The sequence below is a fragment of the Zonotrichia leucophrys genome, chromosome 6 (assembly GCF_028769735.1).
Source record: "Zonotrichia leucophrys gambelii isolate GWCS_2022_RI chromosome 6, RI_Zleu_2.0, whole genome shotgun sequence".
Taxonomy (NCBI): domain Eukaryota; kingdom Metazoa; phylum Chordata; class Aves; order Passeriformes; family Passerellidae; genus Zonotrichia; species Zonotrichia leucophrys.
The window spans coordinates 1267501-1292500 of NC_088176.1; the positions used below are offsets into that span (position 1 = coordinate 1267501).

Genomic DNA, 25000 nt, shown 5'->3' on the forward strand with positions numbered 1-25000 from the left:
TTCATGGGAAGGCAGGACCCTCTGGTCACAGGCTGGAACCAGCAGGGAGGTTCTGCAGAAAACTCCTCCAGATTTGTGGATATGCTGCAAGAGTCATTCCAGTATCAATGAACCCAAAACACAAGGTGTTAGATAAAGGATTCAATGCTCACACACCTTGATAAAGCACAATTTCCAACTCATCCCTACAAATTAAGCTCACTAACATCAAAATTTCCAACATCAGCACCTTTGGTTTGAGGTCTTGGTCAGGATCACCAACTGCACCTGGGAGTGCAAAACTGGGCAGCGAAATTGAGCACAAACTGGGCAAATTTGGAGAAATAAAGTGACAAACTTAAGAAGAACCTCAAATCCTACCTCAGGACACAAAATCCAGAACTGCCATGAAGGAAGTGTGAGACATGGGCTCTAAAATTCACAGATAGGTCTTATAAGATTACTGGTCACCATTGCAAGGCTCCAACACATTCCCATGAGAAAGGAAAGGAAAAAGGAAAAAGGAAAAAGGAAAAAGGAAAAAGGAAAAAGGAAAAAGGAAAAAGGAAAAAGGAAAAAGGAAAAAGGAAAGGAGGCTGAAGAGGGACTGGGGACAAGGATGGAGGGACAGGACACAGGGAATGGCTCCCAGTGCCAGAGGGCAGGGCTGGATGGGAGATTGGGAATTGGGAATTGTTCCCTGGCAGGGTGGGCAGCCCTGGCACAGGTGCCCAGAGCAGCTGTGGCTGCCCCTGGATCCCTGGCAGTGCCCAAGGCCAGGCTGGACACTGGGGCTGGAGCACCTGGGACAGTGGGAGCTGTCCCTGCCATGGCTGGGGTGGCACTGGGGGGGATTTGGGGTCCCTCCCACCCAAACTATTCTGGGATTCTATGAAAGGGGAATAAATCCACGAATTTTGACATCAGCTTGTGTAAAACTGATGTTGCAAACTGGAATTTGTTTTATCATCTTACAAGAACAGGGCTACTTCTTCCACGCTGCAATATCGTGTGCTGTATTAGGAATGTTATACACAGATTTGGAACTGGAGGACCTTTAAATTCCCTTCCAATCCAAGACATTCATCCAGAAGGAATCCCTTGCATTCCCCGGGTACCTCCACAAACCTATTTTATATCCACTCAGGGAACAGGGCAACACCAGGCCAGGTTATTTGGCAGAAAGGAAACATTAATTCTCGGCAAACCTTTGACCACACTGGGTCACCCCTGGATCCTGATCTTCTCCTCCAGTGAGGCAGAGGAGGCTGGGAGGCCCCAGCATCTCTCCTCTATTTTCCCTGCTTCCCACAAAATTGCTTTTATTCTATAATTCCACTTAGAGTTACACTGATGAGGTGTTTCTTCCATTTCATTTTTCGTCACAGCCCCAAATATCCCCTCCCAAAGGACTCTGGAGCAAGAAATCTGCACCCTCAGTTGCTTTGTGAAGATCCTGTTGCCAAAGATAACCTGGCCTAGAAAATTAATATATGAAACATGCAATGCAAATGTGCTGCACTACGTGAACAAAGTGTAAGATCCTCACTGGGCTAAAAAAAGGAACAGAGAATTCTTCAGCTTTCTGTAAGTTCCTTTGTAAATGTGCACGTTAAAAATAATACTCATTAAAGTGCTTAAATGCAATAAAATGGAACTATTTCCTCACTGCATTCAAATGAAGTCAGTATTAAAGCACTGATTTTTGAAAATTTGTATTAATTTATTATTGAGTTATACAAATACCTAATGGATGGAGCTAAGATGTACACAGCACTTTCCAAACACTAATTCACAACATCCTTCCAAGAATGCTGCTGCAGCAGCAAATAATTCCCAGAACCTTCTGGCTTCAGTCTCAAAGTTAGGGTGTGTATTTTCTTTTTCTTTCTTCTTTTAAGGAGTATGTATTCATGCAGCCAACAAAACAACAGGGAAGAGGTGAAGTGTGATCCCATGAAGCCACTCAGCCTCAGACTGATCCCAGTGCCATCACACAGCGCTGCTTAAATGAACTGCAACTGGAATTCCCGAGATCCAAATTATTTAAACAGACATCCTGGAAGCAAACACAGGAGCAGCCCTACCAGTGACCCCTGATGGGATTTCACAGATTTGAGGCTGCTCAATTAACAGGCAGGCCTCAAATCAGCGCCTTGCTTGCAGGAAGTTCTCACAGGTAACCTGCCAGGAGAGGAGGAGTCTGAGGAGGCACAGGCAGAAATTTGGGTTATTTGGGGAGTGAGAAGCAGGTGGGGCTGGGGAAACACCCCATCCTGCACCTCTTAAAGAATAATTTGATTTTCCAAAGCATCTAAAGAATATTACAGGGATTTCCTTCAGTTGGTAGGGTTCATAATCACACGTTTACCTGATGCAACAGCCCTGTTGTTTAACACGAAAAGCAGCATCAGGAAAATCCTCCTCACGCTTCGCAAGCCGCCACAAAAAAGAGGCTGCTCTGCATCCCGTGCTCTCCTGCCAAACCCAATGAAGTCAGCACAGGCACAACATGTTTATACAACATTAAGGGTTCACGTTAAGCTGAAAGCAAGGAGGAAATTTGACTTTCAGATTGCCAAATGAAGAGTGCTGGTGTATTCTGGAGCCTGCAACAAAGGAGCCGGTTGTGTTCTCGCCCACCGCGGATCCCTAACAAACCCTCCTCCCTGGAAGGATGGTCAGAGCTAAGGTCACAGCACCCTCCATCTGCATTTCAGATCTCGACTTTTGTTGGCTTTACTACTTCTTTTGGCATTAAATATGAATGATGTTCCCCGAAACATTTGGAACATTAATTATGAGGAAACGAAGGCAGGGAAACGCGGGGCTCCGGTCATTGTTCACCCACGGAACGACAACCAGGAGCTTCCAGCAAAGTGCTAAAATATAAAAGGGTGATGTTCATTCATGTATTGGTCCAAGCTGCAGCACTATAAAGTACATCAAAAGGTGTTAATGGTTTCAATATTTATCTGCTGCAGGGAAGCACTCTAAAAAGAAGACAGAAAAAAAATTTCTGCTAATGGCTGTGTCTCTCCATTAAAATGAAAAGCTTAATGCATCTTATAATCAGAGGACAATTTGCAAATCATTAAGAGAAATGTAAAATTCCATTAAAATACAAATCAAGAGTCCCTCACTGGACTAATAATCTTTTTGATATTATTTTGCATTTCACTATTTCTGTTCCCAATATCCAGGCACCACAAATGATCAGTTCTTGAACATGCTATTTACCACAGCCTACTTCTTTAACGAGAGACTGAGAGAAGTATAATCTGCTATTCAGAGCAGGTACTAATGAAGAATTCCATATATTCTGAAATTTAATTAAAACCCCAAAGATTTCAAATTAGATGCAATTTGAAATGCCTGGGGCAGAAATACATGCACTTGCGTGGCAAGGGTATCACGCTGAAAGTTGATACCGTAATTGGTCTTGATGTATTTTTGTGTTGCCAGGCTGAAGCACAGAACTCATAACCATATAAAAATTCTCTGTAGATTACCTGCTCATTGAAAATGCCATCACTCAGGTAGTTCTCTACTAAATTACCATGCTACTAAAATGCACAAAGTGATTCGAAGAGAAGAGTGGCACAGCTGGTCGACGCTGCCAATGAGTTATGCATGCGTCGACGCTGCCTTTTTTCTTAGTAAAATATGCTCAGTTGAATATTAAAATATAATTGGCATTCAACCTAAGTAGCTTAAACCATTTTGTTATCTTCTTTTAAACCGATTTGGCTCCTCCACAGTTATTTTCGAGGATGCGATTCACAAACTAATGACACCATCACATTCAGCTAGATTTGTACTATTTTACATTTGTCATAAACAGGGACAATTTCTACAGCCTTCTAGGGATGTCCTTTAATACTTGCTCCTCTTGAACATCAAAGGCCCAATTCATGGGGAAAAAAGAAAGAAAGGAGAAAAAGGAGTGTGCCATTTATGTTGTTCTTGCATATTTTATTCGGAGAGGAGTGCAGGATGCAAATTTCTAGTGAGAAGTGTGTTTTTCCAGTTAAGTGAGACCTTGCTTCCACCAGAATAAAATGGTCAGCAAATAAACTGGTCAGCAGATGAGGCAAAACATCTTGAAAATGGGTCAGAAAGGGGCATCCTTAGGTCAAGAAACACAAAAATACCTTTATGATAAATTTTTTTTCCTCAGATGAATTTATTTATGTGCCCCTAATATAACGGCTGTCAGAAATGTCACTATATTGTCATTTCCTGAAAAAAAATTAACAATATTACTTAGAAACAAGGTGCTCACCATAGTAACAGTCCCATTAAGCACATTACCTCTGAAACACCAAACAGGTTAAATGCATATGAGTATTGATGGTATTTCCTATCGATAGGGGGTTTTAAGTAAACTTGCCTGAAAGTTCATTAATAAAACGGGTGTGGGAGGCTGTATTTATAGAATCCTTTCCTTTTATCTTGATTGCATGGGTTTTTATTAAGGAGGGGTGCAAAGGTTACGTGGGGCTGCATGTGTGGCAAGCCAGCCAACAAATCAAAGGAAAAATGAATTAAATTAAACTTATTCCTCACAGGTCTGCAATGAGAGCAGGTGCTGAGGTCTGGGGCTCTGGGTGAAGATGAGCACACGACTCTGGATAAAAAAGCCATTTTCCTACACTGGTGGGGTTTTTCCACCTTCAATTCTTACCTTTTAATCTAAATCTCATCTACAAGCAGCAGTGTCAAAAGTTACCGGGTTGGTCAAAATGGTTCTTAGATCGGGGTCAACTGATTCCTCTTCTTTCATGGGGAGAAAAGGGATGTGATTTTGAGCAAATTCACTTTATAAAGAAGCCTCACACGCAGGCGGCTTTTAGAGCAGCTGATTTTAGAGTGAAGCTGCCCTGATTTTGGTCCCACTCCAATTCCGTGCAAATATTTATCATGGAATCACGGGATGGTTTGGGTTGGAAGGGACCTCAAAGCTCATCCAGTGCCACCCCATCCATGGCAGGGACACCTCCCATGCCCCAGGTGCTCCAACCTGGCCTTGGACATTGCCAGGGATGCAGGGGCAGCCACAGATGCTCTGGGAATTCCATCCCAGCCCCTGCCAGCCAGGAATTCCTTCCCAGTACCTCATCACTAATACACACAAACCCTTTCTTTCTAAACAGAAGTGTGGAATAATTTGATAATATTTGATAATATTTCAAAAATTTGGAATAACAAGATCCACAGACCTCTGCAGCTGTTTCAGAGTCTTGAATATTGAATGTCCTCAAATTCTCTGAGAACAGGTCAAAATATTGCCATTGCTCAGGTGAGCACTGGCTGTGGACCTTCAACACACTTCTACCTAAAAACACCTTATTTATAAAATGCTCCTCCATTCTAATTATGGCCTACCTGTAATAATGTTAAGAATATTGGCAAGAAAGGAATGTCCTACTGGAAATACAATTACTTATTTAAAAATTATTTCTTAAAAATAAATAAATTAAAATTTATTTAAAAAGTAAATAATTCTCTCACTGCTTTCCCCATGACAGGACAGACACACTGCTCTGTCCATCCTTAGACTCTTCCAAGGTCCAATCTCTGAAAGATTCCACCAAAATCTTATCAACATCTGCAATCAGTGCTGCCAAAAGGAAATTTGCACCTAAGAGGGCCTGAATTGTCCTAAATGGGCCACATCTGGCAGACAATTTACCCTATGAACTTCAATAAAAGTATTTAAGATACACTTAAAACCACACAGGGCTTCCACTGGAAATTATGGGAATTTTGGTCTGAATTCAACAGGAATTGGGTCAGGAATTTGGAAGATATTTCTGTCCAGACTGCATTTGTATTGATTTTTTTTTGTTTTGTTTAGTTTAGTTTTGTTTTTAAATACATATAGTTGATAGAAAGCAATGGGCCAATTGGGCTGGAAAAAGAATTAGATGTATAAAAGTAACTGGGCTATTTTGGGGTTTTGCTGTTTCCATTTTTGAAGGTTGGAGAGGATTGATTTCTGTTTGCAGAAAATTGTAGGAAAGTATTGGATTGTAAAAATCCATTAAATGTCTCACAAAACAGTGACTTTCTGCTTATCAAAACTCCTCTCACATGAAATGGTAATAAAAGAAGATGCCAGTCTCTGGAATTTGAATTTTGAGTTGGCAGACAGAAATAGGAAAGCTTGTCAGCTCTCTGCACTTGAATCTGCCATGTCCAGATATGTGAAGTATGAACGTTTCCGAGCAGATTATTTCACATTTAACACTTTCTAAAAGCCTAAATAGAAATGTATTTGCATGTCTGATGAAGCTGCAGGGTTGAGAAAGGGAAAATCAGAAACATTTATCAACCTTTTTTTCCCTTAATGAATTGAACCTCTAGTACCAAATTAAGAGAATTTCACAAATTGCTGCAAAAATCAGTGGAGAAAATGCCAATTTGTATTTGCCTAGGAAAGGGCAAGTCCTGCCTCCTCAGTGAGTGAACAGAGCAGCTCAAGACTGCAAAATATAAGTACAGAATCCATTCAGTTGGGTTAGAAGGGATCTCAAAGCTCATCCAGTGCCACACAGGGACACTTCCATTGTGCCAGGGTGTCCAAGCCCCAGTGTCCAGCCTGGCCCTGGGCACTGCCAGGGATCCAGGGGCAGCCAGAGCAAATTTGGGAATTCCATCCCAGCCCCTCCCTACCATCCCAGGGAACAATTCCTGCCCAATCTCCCACCTATCCATGTCTATAGTTGATATAACCTGCTGGGTCCTCACTTTCCTAGAAAAATGAATTGAATTTTCCATTTTTACTGGAAATAAGGGAACCATGGAGAGTTGATACTGGAATTCCTGGTTTCCCTGTTGGCTGCATTTGCTGCTTTTCCTATTAAGGATGGTTATGCTTTAACCATAAATATATATCTACATGTTATGTACCTATATCTAATCTATATCTGTATCTGTATCTACATCTATATTTATATCTATATAATTTATATCTATGTCTATATCTGTCACTATATCTATATATCTATATCTATATCTATATCTATATCTATATCTATATCTATATCTATATTTATATCTATATCTATATCTATATCTATATCTATATCTATATCTATCTATATCTATATCTATATCTATATCTATATCTATATCTATATAATCTATATCTATGTCTATATCTGTATCTATATCTGTATCTGTATATACATAGATATTTATATCTATATAATCTATGTCTATATCTATATCTATATTTAATCTATATCTATATCAAATCTCTTTATCTATAGCTAAATAATCTATATTTAATCTATATCTATCTATATCTATATCTATATCTATATCTATATCTATATCTATATCTATATTTAATCTATATCTATATCAAATCTCTCTATCTATAGCTAAATAATCTATATTTAATCTATATCTATATCTATATCTATATCTATATCTATATCTATATCTATATCTATATCTATATCTATATCTATATCTATATCTATATCCAATCTATATCTATCTATAGCTATATAATTTATATCTAATCTATATCTTCGATATCTACATCAATATCTCTAAAATAAAGGGTGGAAGTCCCAGGGACTGATCCTTGAAGCAAAACCTGATCATAAATCTCAACTTAATGACACCTGAACACAAAGCTCAGCACAGGACTGCCTAAATACACTGAACCTGAATATGTGCATGCCTGAAACATGAAAATATGTATTTACAAAAGTTGCAGATAGTTTATCCACAAACTGGCACCTGAAGCTTCAAACCTTCCAGCTTTACTTGACAATATCTCAACCAAGTCAATGATTCTTGCAATATTTTTACTGTCATTTAAAGGAAAAGAGATCTGTAATTCATTTTAATAATATAAATGCTTTTCTTATTGAAATAATTTTTATATCTTGAAAAAGTCCATGGATAAGTTGTACGTGGGAAAAATTTACTCTCAGGATACCATAATTAGGGTGAGCAGCACAGCCCCTGAAATCTATTTCAAATGTAAGCATCAAGGGATGTTTCATTTGTCATATCAGAAGCACACAAATTAACAGCCCCACAAACTTGTGATTTAAATATTCTGTCCATTAAAAGAATAAAAAAATACTCTGGCCTTTGCTGTGTCACAGTCAGAAAATACAGAAAAAAATAGTTTTCTTTCTTAATTTGCTGCAAGCTGGGAGTTTTTTATAGTTTTGAAAGCGCAAAATGAGCAAAAGAGAGGTGCTAGAGCAGCTCCTGGAAGGGTGCAGAGTGCTGAGGATGTGTTTTGGCAGGGTTTTCTCCATGGGAGCTTCCCAGGGGTACATCCCACAGCCCAGGGGTGACTCCGGCTCCACGGGGGTGACACCAAGTGAGGAGGTTCCCCATGCCAGGGCTGGCATTTCCCCGTGCTCCCAGCAGCCCTGGGCAGTGCCAGTGTCTGCAGGAGCAGGAAATCACAGGGTAATTATTGATTACAGCCTGCCCACGTCAGCTGGGCCCGAGAATGGAGCTGCTCCCGGCTCCTTTGAAGGCTCCCATTATGCATGAGGTGCCTCATCAATATCCCCCCTTGGATGAATAACCTACACCATGCTCGGGGGATTTCAGCTCTCCTCCCTGCTCTCCATCCTCAGCTGCTCCTCCCGGGCCCTCCTGCACAGCTGGGCTCTGCCTCTGCCTTGGAATGTGCCAGAACCATGGAATGCTTTGGCCTGGAAGGGACCTGGAAGTCCATCACGCTCCTGACACCTCCCACTGTCCCAGGCTGCTCCAGCCTGGCCTTGGGCACTGCCAGGGATCCAGGGGCAGCCACCCTGTGCCAGGGCTGCCCACCCTGCCAGGGAACAATTCCTGCCCAAAATCCAATGTAAATGACCCTCCTTCAGTTCAAAACCATCAATGCCCCTAATGCCACTTCCAGATCTCTGACACAGGAATTCACAGCTCAGGTAGGAATAGGAGGACTGAGCTGGACTGAGGGAAGAGCTCAGCAAGGAGCAGAACCCCAGGGCTGCTGCTCGTCACAGGGCGAAGGAAAACTCTGCTGTGCCTCCAATTTCCTCTGTCCTGTGCTCTAATGAGCCATCTGGTCTGCAAACACACAGCACAGCACAGCCACCCCTGTGCCACCCTGTGCCACTGCAAACACAGCACAACCACCCCTGTGCCATCCTGTGCCACTGCAAACACACAGCACAGCACAGCCACCCTGTGCCACCCTGTGCCACTGCAAACACACAGCACAGCCACCCCTGTGCCACCCTGTGCCACTGCAAACACACAGCACAGCCACCCCTGTGCCATCCCACTGCAAACACACAGCACAGCACAGCCACCCTGTGCCACTGCAAACACAGCACAGCCAACCTCTGCCATCCTGTGCCACTGCAAACACAGCACAGCCACCCCTGTGCCACCCTGTGCCACTGCAAACACACAGCACAGCCACCCTGTGCCACCCTGTGCCACTGCAAACACACAGCACAGCCACCCTGTGCCATCCTGTGCCACTGCAAACACACAGCACAGCCACCTGTGCCACTGCAAACACGCAGCACAGCCACCTGTGCCACTGCAAACACACAGCACAGCCACCTGTGCCACTGCAAACACACAGCACAGCCACCCTGTGCCATCCTGTGCCACTGCAAACACACAGCACAGCCACCCTGTGCCACCCTGACACTGCAAACACAGCACAGCCACCCTGTGCCACCCTGTGCCACTGCAAACGCAGCACAGCCACCCCTGTGCCACCCTGACACTGCAAACACACAGCACAGCCACCCTGTGCCACCCTGTGCCACTGCAAACACACAGCACAGCACAGCCACCCCTGTGCCACCCTGACACTGCAAACACACAGCACAGCCACCCTGTGCCATCCCACTGCAAACACACAGCACAGCACAGCCACCCTGTGCCACCCTGTGCCACTGCAAACACACAGCACAGCCACCCTGTGCCACTGCAGCCACCCCACCCCACAGCATCACACAGGGAGGACAGGAAATTCAGGAGTGGCCAAATCAGCGTCACCTTCCCCGTGTCCCAGCCCTCAAAACAACAACAATCCAATTTTCTTCTTTATACAGAAAGGGAGCTAATGACCAGCCTCCATTAAGAGCCATTAATCATTTCCCATTAGGAATGTGCAGGGGTTTTTCTGAGATGCCCCACTCAGAGCAGAGGGAGAAGCTGACTTTGCTCAGTGAAATGTCATGGGTTGTTGAAATTTTGTTCCACGTTTTCAATTATGTTTGGAAATAAATATAATGGCTGCATATAAGCTGGAGAGAGCCAGTAAGGGGAGAACTCCTGGAGGTGTTGGGAAATCCAACTTTTCCCTCTCCACAAACCCCTGACAGGGAGTCAGGCTCTGCTCCCAGGGAACAAGGGACAGGATCGGGGGAAATGGCCTCAAACTGTGCCAGGCAGGTTTAGACTGGAGGTTAGGGAAAATTCCTTCATGGAAAAGCTGCCCAGCCCTGGCACAGTCTGTGCAGGGCAGTGGTGGAGTCACCATCCCGGGAAATACTCAAAAACCACGTGGATGTGGCACTTGGGGACACGGATTGATGGTGAGCATGGTGCTGGGGCTGGAAGGGTTGGGCTGGGTGACCTTAAAGGTCTTTTCCAACCCTAATGGTTCTGTGATTCCGTGACTCTCCTGCCTGCCTCAGGATTCAGATTCCACCTTTGCCAATGCCAAGTTATGAGAGGAATGGTTGATTTTGTACTTTAAACACATTTCTCCTGTTTAACAGTCATTTAGAAAATTAAAGACACTTTGGACAAATTTAAGATATAGGAGAAGCCACTGAAACAGCAGATACTGAATTTTTATAGAATTTCTTGATGAATATAAAGCAGATCATCTCTACTTTCTGAATGTGCAAATCTCTCTGCTTTTGTTATGTCAGAGTTGATTGTCAGGATTTTTCTGTCCATAAGGAATGATGTCCTCAAAGCTGGCCCAAAAGCAGTTGCAGAAAACTGACTGTGAACTGAGAAGTGTTTCATCCCAAAAGCACTTTACACTTTTTTTTTTTTTTGTTAGATGAGAAACCATTTAATGTGTTTTTTTTTGGCAAAACCAAAACCTTCTGGTCCCCAGATAAAGTTAGTGCAGAAAAATAAAATAAAATTTGATGTAAGCACTGATTAGGAAGAATTTATGCAACAGTCAAGTGATTAGAAAAGCACTTGAGGATGGAATTTGAATCCTCTCTCAAAGAGCAACACTGTACATGGTCACATTTACAGGGAAGGGGGAAAAAGGGCCAAAGGTTTTGATGATCATGGAATCACAGAATTCCAGCCTGGTTTGGGCTGGGGGGACCTGAAAGCCCATCCAGTGCCACCCCTGCCATGGGCAGGGACACCTGGCACTGCCCCGGCCTGCTCGGGGCCCCTGGTGCTGAACAGAAATGTGAGAAAATCAGAGTGATGAGAAAAAGCCTTTCTGGCTTTGGATCCTCAGCTCTCACTGATGTTTGTTCTGCGTTTTTCAGTGCCTGGAGAAACGAGCAGGCACTTTCAAATGTAAATGTGCAAAAGCAAATAAATACCAAATTCCTAATTTAGCAAAACTGCAATTCTGATGTGCAGATAAACTGAAGTGCAATCCATCAGAATTTGGTTTTTACATCACCTTTCTCCTAAATAACTTTTAAAACCAGTTCCTTGCAATTTTGCACATCTATTTCCACATTCCTTCCAATGTAATTTTTTTCAGTTTTTTGAAAGTATCAGTAGGAGAAAGTGACAGAAGAACAGAAATGCTCTCACATCGTTGTGATTTGAGCCAATTAATTCTTCATTAATGTTTCTATGATGTAAGAGCCTTCCCCCAATAAAACACACACACACAGACCTGAGCCAGGCCAGGAGCAAACGAGGGGGATAAATTAAAAAAAATTGGATGTGCACATGCTGAAATGAGAGCCCTGCAGCCCAGCTGGGCACACCCAAACCCCCCAGCACAGGGGGCACTGGCACCCCAGTGCCACCCTCACAAGGCCAGGGAGCTGCAGGGACCCTCAGGTGATGCCCACAGCCACGTCCCAGCCCTGCACAGCTCCTGGTTCTCAGACTGGATGGTGCTGAAGAACTTTCCTCCCTTTGCTCAAAAATTTAAGGGTGCTGCTTGTTTCCCTCAGGAAACTCCCTGTTAACAAATATCCTTATTTTTCATTTTAAAATTCTTCAGTGCCTTATAAAACATTAAACTTTATAAACAAAACATTAAAAAATATCTAAATAAAACATTACTTTTTTTTTCCTTTCCATTAGTTTTCCTGAATGGGTTCCTGAATTCTTTTTGGCCGTGTGAATGAGAATTCCTTGGTGTAAGCACTGCTGCTGGTTTGGGGTTCAGGCCTGAGAGGTTCGAGAGGAAGGTTGTGCCCTAGGGATGGACCAAAGCCTTCCATCAAAAAACCTCAAAAGCTGACACCTCTCCTGTCAGGGAGCTGTAGAGAGATGTCAAAGCCTCAGTCCCCCTCTTGGTGGCCAAAAGCTGCTTTAGGTAGCCACAGCTCACAGGGCAGCTCACAGCCCTCCAGGTGTGCTCACAGCCCACCTTTCAGCTGAACCCTGTCACTTTATAGGGCAAGGATGAGGGAGATGGGGCCGGTGGCTGCTGGCAGAGGGCAGGGGGGTGGCATCACAGACATCTTTTATGGAAAATCCTTTCCTTAGGAGTTTTCCTCCTGAGAAGCTGGGAGGCCTCAGGAACAAAATGCAAACAATGGTTATCTGCTGCTGTGGAATGCAACAGGTGCATCTGGGATTGGTCTCATGGGGTTGTTTCTAATTAATGGCCAATCACAGTCAGCTGGCTCGGACAGAGAGCCGAGACACAAACCTTTGTTATCATTCTTTGCTATTCTATTCTTAGCCAGCCTTCTGATGAAATCCTTTCTTCTATTCTTTTAGTATAGTTTTAATACAATAAATATCATAAAATAACAAATCAGCCTTGTGAACCATGGAGTCAGATCCCCATCCCTTCCCTGACCCCAGAACCCCCGTGAGCGCGGTCCCGGGGTGGCACTGACCTCTCAGGAGCAGGGGGTGGTGCAGGGCTGGCAGGGGCAGGGTCCCTGTGCTGGCAGGCTCACAGAAGTAGGCTCGCAGCCAGGCCGTGCACTGCTGCAGGGGCTCCGGCAGCTCCTCGGCGCCCTCGCACACCTCGCACGCCACCAAGGGCTCTGCCCTGCTGGGACACAGGGAAAGGCAGGGTTACGCTGGGGACAGTGACAAAACCAGGCTGGACAGGGCTCTGAACAACCTTGAGTGGAACAACATAGGCTTGAAGGTCCCCTCCACACAAAACAACTCTGTGACGCTGTGATAAAACCAAGTATTCACACTCTGCATCAGCAAAATAAAAACCTCTAAACCTTTCATCTGGAGCCAGACCTTTTTACTTCTCTTCTCAGAGAAAAGTGAAGGGATTCCTCAGAGCAGTAACAAAACCTCACCCTCACCACCCCTACAAATGCAGAACAGTGCTATGAACACCTGTAAGAAAGCCCAGGTACGAGGGCACAGCCATGCCAGGGAGCAGGAACACCCCCAAGCCAGGTGGGTGACACATCCTCGTGTTTCCAGGAGGGATGGAGGGGAGGCTCCTGCTCCGTGTCCCCTGGGGGAGCAGTCCCTTGTCCCCAGGCCATCCCTGGGGAAGCAGGGAAGGAAGCAGCTCTCCCTTCCTCCAGCGCCGTGGCAGGTCTCTGCTTCCCTCCCCTGATTGAATTGGAAGGAAGCAATTGAGAATTCATTTGATTTTCAGTGGCAGCTCGTGCTGGCAGGGGCTGAGGAGCAAAGTGAGCCAACAGAAAGCACCTGTAAATAAAAATGGGCTTCTTCCTCTGCTCCTTTTTCTTTTTTCTTTCCCTCTGGAAGAGCAAGGTGTGGATGAGAGCAGTGAAAAAGGGAGCCCTGGATTTGTGTCCAGCTGTGTTCCCCAAGCTGGATGTTTCCAGGGGTGCACAGCAGTGCTGGGAAGGGTCTCTCAGAACTGCAGAGACCCGTGTGAGGACAGCAGGAAACACACAGTGCATCCATGGGAAATGATGGAGACAACAACATCCAGGGGGATGGAACAGCAACCCCTGCCAGCAACCTTCTCAAATCCAGAACCCTCACCAGCACCACCCAGAAGTTTCCTGATTCTTGCAGCTTTATCTCCCAGCTGGAAACAAAGCCAGAGCCAGAGGTTGTGCTAGACCTCAACAGCAGAGAGAGTCTTCTGGTTTTCCCTGAAAGTCCCAAAATTCCTGAAATAATTCCCAAAATAACCCCCAAGATCCCCAAAATAATCCCTGAAATTCTCAAAAAAAAATCCCCCAAATGCCCGAAATAATTCCAAAAATTAAAAAAAAAAATTCCCAGAATTCCCAAAATAGTTCCCCAAATAATCCCTGAAATTCCCAAAATGACAAAAAATAATCCCTGAAATTCCCCAAAAAATCCACAAAAAGTCCCCAAAATTTTCCCAAAATGATTCCTGAAATTCCCCAAAAAATCCAGTTTGGTAGCAGTTAAGTGCAATTTTATTTCTCTTTCCATTTATTTATCAAACTGATGCTTTTGACTTTCCTTTATGTATGTGAAGTAGGATCAAGTTGCTTTTTAAACCTGGTGTCTGCTTTATGCTGTTTTTCTGATTAATAATATCTCTGCTTAAAGAAAAAGTATGAGAATCCATGCACAAACTTTTTTTGCACAAATCCCCATGGCATGGACTTCAAACCAAGCTCCCAACACCATGAATAATCCCTAATTTCACACAGGTACAACACAGCAGAATGTGGCTCTGTTTTACTGTGAATTGTTAGAGCTACAACAAAATAATAATGAGACAATATAATAACAACAACTCCTCTGAAACCTGGCCCAGAAGTGGGGAGACTTTTCTGCTCCATTTATCCAGAAGAGTGCTCAAAGCTACGGTCTCCTTATGTTTTTCACATCATCCTGTTTCCCATTCTCGGGAGTCTGGAAATCATTTGGGCTGTAATGTCACCAATAAAACAGAAAAACTCCCAACTCCTCACGGCTCTGGGAGCAGCAGCTCTGGGCTCTGTGTGAGGACCAGCCCAAGGGCACCCAACCAGCATCAGTCACCCCCAAAACAAGTGGGGAGCAGCCAGGGAGACTCTGGGAGCACCTCCAGGGCCTGAAGGGGCTCCAGGAGAGCTGCAGAGGGACTGGGGACAGGGATGGAGGGACAGGACACAGGGAATGGCTCCCAGTGCCAGAGGGCAGGGATGGGTGGGAGATTGGGAATTGTTCCCTGGCAGGGCTGGATGGGATATTGGGAATTGGGAATTGTTCCCTGGCAGGGTGGGCAGCCCTGGCACAGGTGCCCAGAGCAGCTGTGGCTGCCCCTGGATCCCTGGCAGTGCCCAAGGCCAGGCTGGACACTGGGGCTGGAGCACCTGGGACAGTGGGAGGTGTCCCTGCCATGGCTGGGGTGGCACTGGGGGGGATTTAAAGTCCCATTGAAGGTCCCACTCCAAGCCCAACCATCACACACACATTCCTCACTTCTCCAGGTGCTCCCTGGCAGGAGTGTTTGGAGAGAATTTATTTTTAATTTTCTTTTTAATTGCTGCTTTTAATGGCAGTGCCCTGCCACCGCTGAACACCTCCAGATGTTTTTGGTGGGGCCACTCTCCCAGCAATCCAACACCAGAGGCTTTCCCAGCACCTGCCACCCCCACCTTGGCCAGGAAAGGGAAGGCTCTGCAAGGCAGGAATGAATTTGCTCTCCAGGAATGCCCTGAGCTCTTTTCCTGCAGGACACACACTCCACGTGCCAACACACACAGCCAGAGCTTCAAACTGGCAGGGAGTTGGAAAAAAAAAAAAAAAGGAAAACCTTCACATTAATTTTGCTTGGCTAGAGATGGCAACAGCTATTGCTGGGAATTTGACAGCTTTAATAAAGAAAAAGAAGGCACATAACTCATGCATGGATGTCTTCTGCTTGTCCTCCTCCCCTCCCTGCCCTTCCCTCTCCAAACTTGCATAGCACAACTTCCACAAAGTGCCTCGGCATTAAATATCCTCCTGAAAGCACCAGCTGCCTTTTAAAGGATTTTCTCAGGCTTCAAAGCCTTAAGTACCTTTCAAAGAGCAGGGTCCAAGTGGTCTGAAAACATTGGTGAGAGGAGCAGAGGAGTTACATCATGGGAAATTCTGCCCTGGAAGGAAATCCCTCTGCCCAGTGTCGGATTCCTTGGGAGGTTTCTCAACTCCCTACTCCAGGCACGGATCTCTGAGCACCTCTGAGTCAGGACGGACAGGAACAAGTTGAAATTTAGAGAAAAACACACACCTGAGAGCCGTATGAGCTACCTGGGCCTGAACTTTGGGAATGAAAAAATAAAAAGGAAAGGAAAGGATCACAGAGGCACCAGCAGCACGCAGGGGGGTGGCCAAAGTGGCCTTCCACTGCTTTGCCTATGGAAAGTTTCAGTCTTAAACCTGTGATCAACAAGATGCAATTTTGCTTTTATACAGGAAAGTAATGTGTGTTCATTGAAAAATAAAAACCCCAAACCCTAAACAAAATATGTAAGAAATCTGACTGCTTTGCTTTCACCCTGGAGAATTTTGTTTTTCCTTAAAAAGTACCAATGTATTTTTTTTTTTCCAGTGGGGTTGGAATAATGAAAAACTTTTATTTAAACCACATTAATATTGTTTAAATCGCTTCCACTTTCATCAGAGTCTGTCACTGCACTTGTTTTCATTCCTGAGTTATGCTGGGTGCTGCCTGGCATCCCAAAAAATTCAAAGTGAAGAGTTTTGTATTTTTACCTGGTCAATAACCAATCGTTGCTGTTGGGGTTTAGTGTGTGTCTTTTCTTTTCTTTTCTTTTCTTTTCTTTTCTTTTCTTTTCTTTTCTTTTCTTTTCTTTTCTTTTCTTTTCTTTTCTTTTCTTTTCTTTTCTTTTCTTTTCTTTTCTTTTCTTTTCCTTCTTTCCTTCCTTTCCTTCTTTCCTTTTCCTTCCTTTTCTTTTCTTTCTTTCTTTCTTTTCTTTTCTTTCTTTCTTTTTCCTTTTCCTTTTCTTTTTTCTTTTTCTTTTCCTTTTCCTTTTCCTTTTCCTTTTCCTTTTCCTTTTCCTTTTCTTTTCATTTTTTGACCCAGAAGTTTTTTGTTTGCAGTAATGTGGTGCCCTCTAATACGTCAGCAGTGTCACATGTCTGTCACATTGTCTGCCTTAACTCTTTGGGGGTATTTGGGGTAAATGGATATTCAGCTTCACATGATCAACATGGCTTTACAGTGGGATGCTTCATTACAACTAAAACTTCCCCAATCAGAAATAAAAGCTCATTTTAAGCTGCCTAAAGACATCTAGAAAGAAATGAGTATTTTTCCCAGTTGGATGTGTCTCACAGAGAGATTTTATTCACCAGGCACCCAGTGCTGCTCCTGCACATCTCCAGCCTGTGGTGGCGACACCCAAGAGAGCCCCAGAGCAACCCCAACATGGGAATCCACCCCAGGATCAGGGTTTTCACACCCCACAGCTGTTCCACACCATTCCCCCTGCAATCCTGCCCATTCCTTTCCACTCCAGCCCTTCCCAGAGCCTGCCCAAGCTGGGGAGGCAAAGGCTCCTGCATCCACAGCGATGCACTGAGAGGAGCCTTCCCAAAGCTCCAGCCCATCCTCCCGTGCCTCCTCACCTTTGCACAGGATGAAAGGAAGGAAAAGCTGCTTCCAGCAGAGGGGCAGGAAAGCAGCAGCACCTGTTTCAGTTGAACAGGCTCCTTCCAAAGCCACTGCCAAGAACTGGAAGTTTCTAAGGTGCTTCCAAAATAAACATGTAAGCAGCGGATTGGCTCCGGGATCATCCCAAATAGCTCAGTCCTGATGGAAACCAGGGAAATGCTGGGAGAAGCCATGTCCTGAAGTGGCAGGATGCTCATTATTTATTTCTGAGCTGCTTTTTGCCTCAGTCCTTCAGAAACTTTAGGGAAACAAGGTGGACCTTGAGCTGTGCTGAAAGGAAGGGGAAATAACACGACTCTGCTGGCACATTCCATGGGAAAGCCAGGAGCTGGCAGCTTCCTTAGCATAAATAAATACCAGGAGAATGTCCTGGCAGCTCCCATAACGTATTTGTAAAATAGATGTCTATTCATAAAATATTTGTGTATTTTAAATACTATTGATTGCTCGAATGGAGCATCCAAAATCCCAATTCCACTCCCTGTAGCCACACACACCTGAGTGTTCTATCAGAAAAACCACATCACCTTCCACTGGTTTTCCTAAGGAGAGGTTTAGAAACTGAGCCAGTGAAGAGACCCCTTTGCTTCAATTTAAATTTTTTTTTTTTTTTTTTTTTTTTTTTTGTTTACAACAGAAATGAAAAAAGCTCCTCAATTAAATAAAGATTGCGACTCCTCCTAGCCTGGAGTCAACAAAGTGCCATTGATACATGTGGGCATACTCAGAGTACATTACTGATTCTAAATTTTTAAATTTTAATTTTTTGGTAATATTTCGTAATTTAAAATTTTGTAATTTTGTAATTTTATCTTTTTTTTTTTTTGTGCATTTTTTTCTGATTTTCTTCCCCAAAGGTGGGAAGAGCCTGGTTGGTACAAAGCTCCACGCGTGTCATTAGTATAGATAATTCTTAATATTTATATAAGTTTTTTATATATATCTCTATAGATATATAGATATATATCTATATAGATATGTAAAATAGTAAGTAACTATTTTATTACTAAACCTGAGTAAATTTTTACATTTGCAGGAGAAGTCACTGTTGATCCTCTAGGACCTGAATGGTAATTTTTGCAAAAAATACATATGAGGGACCAGAATAATTTTAAAATTATTGGGTTTTAAATAGAATTTTTTGTTTGATCAACAAATGACTGAAGATAAGTTGTCACATAACTCTCACACACCTGAATTCCTAACAGAAAAAAGTTGCACTATCTGAAAACTGATGGCTATTCTTTTCTTAAAATTACAGAGATCTGTGCTTATCTTACCAAACTAATTTTCTTTTAGAGAAATAGCTGCCGTGTTACCTTTCAAATGGAAGGATCAGTGATGATTAGCACACAAAAATTCACATTAAAATGAGACTTAGTGAGGCAGCATTACTTGTTCCACAACAACACAGAGTGAGCTGATGTTTTTACTGGAGCCTTCATTGTGAAATTAACTAAAAATGCATTTTATGCACACCTAAATGTCATTTAAGCAGCCTTTCTTTGATAGATGAAGGCTAAAGCCACCCCAAAACTGCAGCTGAATTATCTGGTCTCTAATGACTCCAAACCGATTACGGGATGCAGAGCAATCTCGTTAAATTTTATTCCAAAGCTTACTACACTGGTGTTTTCTCTTATTTTTCTATCAATGAAGCCCAGGAGGTTTCAGGACAATTCATTATGTATGAGACCCAACTTACAGTGCTTGACTGTTGATTAATAGCAAAGTTTGCTGGGTGTACATTTGCAGCATTAGATGCATACAATATGCTAACTTATTCTTCCACCCGAGCTAATTATTTACCAAAATGACTACTTGAGACTACAATTTATTAAATGCATGCATCCAGTCTCGATTTGGCCCCAAAAGACAGCCCGGAATGAAGATCTTTTACTTGATGTGACAACTTCTGGAAACAGTGTTATTAATATTGTAAATGTGGCAAATAAAGAGTTCAAATAGCCGGGTGGCTCTGCTGCATTTCTTCCCCACAACTGCACCAACGAACAAAGCGCCTTTTTAGGTTTAAAATTCATGGCCAAGCACATCCTGACATAGTTTAATTTAGCTGCTTATAAATGAAGTGGCTCTATGATGGGAGGGAGAGATTAAAAAAGAGATGAGAGCTGCAATAAACAGCAATAACCCCAATTCCTGTCGAGCAGCCCCGACACTGCTCCTTTTAAGACCTATTAAGAAAAAATTGATGCATTTAGGGAAGAACACGAGAAATTGGAGCTGAGTCAGACTTTGTCCCTGTCATACAACCTGTGCAATGTTTTCCTTATTCTGTTTTTATCTGCTCTAAAGGATGCAAGTTGTTACAGATCTGACTGGTGAGAAATTCTGCAGCCTCTCTTTAACCCTGGGAAAGAAGCACCTGCACAGAGATTTGAGCATCATATACACAATATAAATTCCAATTAATTAATATAACAAATTATAATTAATCACATAATACATGAACATATTAAATTAATGATACACTAAGTAATAAATAAACACAGCTCTTGAGTGAATACAAAGATATTTAAATAGTTTCATTTTTTCCCCAACTTTTGCAATTATTGACATTAAATTTGGGGGCCAAACTGGGCTTTCCCATGCCCATGATCCCTGCAAAGCTGCTCCCTGCTTATTCCCTGCTCCTGGTGTGCACCAGCAAACAGTTCAAAGGATGGAGTGAGACTCCTGTCTCCACATGCCAAGATAAGGAAAATCAATGTCAATGCCCAAAAGACTCAAGTGATAGCACTGAAGGTCATTAAATGCTACTCACTGCCCTGGACCATTAAAGTTTTGATTGGAATCCTATACAGGGAGACACAGATTTCAAACGAGATCCTGCCCTGGGATGTGGCACTGCGAGACCACGGCGGCGACTTCCCTGAACACCTGAAACACATCCAGGGAAAACAATGCTCTGTGTGTGTGGGCTTGGCTCCCTTTCCCAAGCATTTCCTGTGTTTTCACAGCAGTCAATCCCACTGGGAACAAATATCCCTGTTAAATCAACAGACAGGTGGAAGAACAACCACCAAGTTCTGGTTGTAGGCCCACCTCAATCTCCCCCTGTGCCTCCCAGTGCCCTTTGCTGTCTGATCCATGCCACCCTCCTTCCCTCAATCCCAGACTGCCTGGCGTTGGAAGGGACATTAAACAGTATCTTGTTCCACCCCTGCCATGGACACGGACACTTTTCAATGTGCCAGGCTGCTCTTGGCCCTGCCCAACCTGGCCTTGGGCACTGCCAGGGATCCAGGGGCATCCACATCATCTCTGTGCCAGGGCCTCACCATCCTCACAGAAGAATTTCTCCCCAATATTCCATCTTCCCTTTGGCAGTTTGAAGCCATTCCCTTTTTCCCCTCACTCCTGTCCACAGTCCTTAGGCCACCTTTAAAGTCCTGCCCTTTCCCCATGTTGGCCACCACCACCCTGCTGACCTCGGTGGTCTGGACCATCTCTGGTCCAGTCTGACCTTGCTGCCCTGCTGAAGATTTCCTGCTCCACCTCCACACTGCTCACCCATCCCAGTGCTGCTTTCTTCCTGTTTCCCACCCACAGCTTTTCCAGGCTAATTCCTGGCCTCTCCAGATTTCTTCCTGCACGTTTGTACCCCATCTGTGCTAGCAGGAATGATCCAGGCCAAGACAACCACAGTGAGCTCTGGTGCTCATCAGCACCGGGAGCTCGGTCAGCTCAGAGACCTTCCCCAGAGAGACCCGCTCCCCTCCATCAATGAAACCCTTCAAACACCAGCAGCTGGGCCCTACTAAGAGAGCACAAACATCCCTAATATCACAGTGACCTCTTCACAAATATTTCTGTTTCAAATCAGCAGGTTTGGCAGCAGAACGACCGGGGAATTTGCCGAAAAGATAAAAAAAAAACATTTTCTGTGCATCTTCTGTGTGGGGAAGGACCACCCTGTTCTAGATTGAGATCGAGCACACCCTGAACCAGCAACAACCGAGCAGATGCTTCACATTAAATGTTTTAAAGCAGGAAGCAGAACTGGAGCCAAGCTCCAAGCACAGCACACTCTGCCCGAGATGTTCGGCAACATTAAGCATAGGTGATATCATCAGCTCCAGCTTTAATTAGGTTAAAAGAAAGTCAGTTAATTTTAGCACTTACAAGAAATTGTTACAAAACATTTTTTTCTTATATAAAAGAAGTCTCCCATCAGACCTGGGAGGTCGGTTTTATCACAGGCAATTAACTGTGTTAGGGCTGGCTGCAGGGGACCCTTAAACCGCACACCGCATTCCCCGCGCTGCGCCGCTGTCCCTGCTGCTTTTGGGGACTGATCACCATCTCTAGCCCTTTTCAATGCTGGTTTTGGGGACTGATCACCATCCCCAGCCCTCTGCAAGGCTGGTTTTGGGACTGGTCACCGTCCCCAGCCTTCTACAATGCTGATTTTGGGGATTGATCACCATCCCCAGCCTTCTGTAATGCTGGTTTTTGGGGATTCACCACCATCCCCAGCCTTCTGAAATGCTGGTTTTTGGGGATTCACCACTACCCCAGCCTTCTACAATGCTGGTTTTTGGGACTGATCACCATCCCCAGCCCTCTGCAATGCTGGTTTTGGGGACTGATCACCATCCCCAGCCTTCTACAATGCTGGTTTTCGGGACTGATTACCATCTCCAGCCCTCTGCAAGGCTGGTTTTGGGGACTGATCACCATCCCCAGTCTTCTGTAATGCTGGTTTGGTGATTCACCACTACCCCCAGGTTTCTACAATGCTGGTTTTGGGGACTGATGACAATCCCCAGCCCTCTGCAAGGCTGGTTTTGGGACTGGTCACCGTCCCCAGCCTTCTACAATGCTGATTTTGGGGATTCACCACCATCCCCAGCCTTCTGCAATGCTGGTTTTGGGGATTGATCACCATCCCCAGCCTTCTGTAATGCTGGTTTTTGGGGATTCACCACCATCCCCAGCCTTCTGAAATGCTGCTTTTGGGGATTCACCACCACCTGCAGCCCTCTGCAATGCTGGTTTTGGGGATTCACCACCACCCCCAGCTCTCTGCAATGGCCGCAAACCCACCAGCCCTACTCAGCACCCTGCCTCGCAGTGATAACCCAACTGCTAACTGGTATCTGAAGTCAAATTTACATTTTTTGCTGCATATCTCAGACAGATATAATCCCAATTATGCATGGATTTAAAAAAAAAATCCACCAAGCCTAAGGGAGTTAAAATACACATTACAACCCTTACAGTGCAAGACCCAGGTCTCTGATCTGGTGCACGGGGACACTGAAGGACAAAAACCTAAGGCTGAATTATTGGAACTGGGCCCTGACTTTGGATGTCCACCTTGACGTGCGTCAGTGCATGAATTCCAGATGACAGTGAGCACCAAGAATTATAATCAACAGCACCTGCAGATCCTCCAGCCTATTAAAATGAATTAAGATACAGATAAATCAGGAACCTCTTAAGAATTCGACTTGCCAGGACGTTTTTCAAAGCGAGTTCCCAGTGTGGGTGTAAAGTCTGTGACCCCTGAGCATCTCCTGCTCTCCTGAAGTGAGTCCAGAGGCCACAAAGATGCTCCAGGGCTGGAGCCCCTCTGCTCTGGAGCCAGGCTGGGAGAGCTGGGGCTGCTCACCTGGAGAACGGGAGACTCTGGGGACACCTTAGAGCACCTCAGAAAAACTAATACATCCCAATTAAAACAGCATAGTTAATGGAGATACCCAAAGCCTTTCTGCAGGGCTTTGAGGTTGCTACCACACACATCAGCAGGATGTCTCCCAAAATGGCATCACCCAGCCAAGAACTGGCTGTACCTCTTCCCAATTTGGCCTCAACCACAAAAATACACCAGTGAGGAGAACAAAGAGTAAAGAGCATTTTCTCCATTTGGATCAAGCTGATGTGGAGTTTGCTGTTCCCAACACTCCACAGTGCCTCGGTCACTCTGGGCAGGCTCTGGCAGGGGGGGCCCTTCTGCAGGTACCAAGAGAGCCCTGCCCTGCCACAGGCCATCCCTGCATCTCTGCATCCAGGAGGAAAAGCTTTTCTCTCAGGTAACCAGGCAGGACCCAATAGTGGATTGGAAAGCCAGCAGGGCACATCAATAAAACCAATAAAAATACTGTTTCAAAAAGTGCTGTTATAATTAACTGAAATAAGAGTCTATAAACTGCCACCTCAGAAGGAGCTTGTTAAAGGCTGAGAATAGCAATGTAATTTAAACACGCTCTGCCCTTCATGGACCAGCCTGGCCACAGCATGGCTCTTGCTTCTCCCATCTTCCCACAATTCTCTGGATGGGATCCCATGCAGGGGGATCCCTCATTGCTGGATCCTGGAGTTTTGGAACTTCCCTGTGCAGAGGTGCTGCCCTGGGGTGCTGAGCTGCTGTGACCTTAAAATCTCATCTGAATCTCCTTGCACAGGGATTTACAGCCCTGGCACTGCCACATCACAATCCTGGAATGGTTTGGGTAGGAAGGGATAAAGGTTAAAGCTCATCCCATCCCACCCCAGCCATGGCAGGGACACCTCCCACTGTCCCAGGTGCTCCAGCCCCAGTGTCCAGCCTGGCCTTGGGCACTGCCAGGGATCCAGGGGCAGCCACAGCTGCTCTGGGCACCTGTGCCAGGGCTGCCCACCCTGCCAGTCAGGAATTCCTTCCTCACATCTCACCAAAATCCCTCCTTCAGCTCAAAGCCCTTCCCATTCATCCCACCCCTCTTGCCCTATCTCATTCCTACTCCAAAACTCCCTGTGATGGGAGAGCTGGGGACAGACCACCCTGCTAAGACAAGACAGACAAAACTACTTTTCATAACTCCATCTGGAATGGGGCAGGAGTATTTTCCCAGCCTGCTTTCCCCCCTCTCTCTGAAGCAGAGTGCCTTGAGATTGCTGTCCTCTGAGCTTTAGGTGCATCTGCATTACAACCCCATTAGCTTGTGTACTACACTCATTAATAAATAAGCTCCCCACTTAAGTGCCTTTCTTGTAAATTGGTTTGTTCTGTTCCATATAAATAATATAAATTTCTCTTATCAGATGTGGTGGATTTTTTTCTTTACCTATGTAGAGACACTCCAGCAATTTAACCTAAGAAGGAGTTCATGTAATGCTCTTCCTCAGTGTCCCTTGTCACCAGCCTCTATTTACCATGGCAGCTGCAGTATGTTAAATAGTTAGCATAGCAAAAAAATAATGTCTTTAATAACTGGCATAAGTATATTGACCATATGTCAAAAGTAAAAGAAAAAAACCTACTAAATG

The 25000-nt window shown here is 44.5% G+C and overlaps 1 protein-coding gene across 1 annotated transcript in view; it reads right to left on the reverse strand.

Annotated features, from left to right (window-relative positions):
• Positions 1-25000, reverse strand: part of MGMT (O-6-methylguanine-DNA methyltransferase) — a 141826-nt gene that overhangs the window by 19932 nt on the left and 96894 nt on the right. The window contains exon 4 of the mRNA XM_064716516.1: positions 13029-13189. Within this exon, the coding sequence (XP_064572586.1) occupies positions 13029-13189 (161 nt within the window). The remainder of the gene's footprint in view (positions 1-13028; positions 13190-25000) is intronic.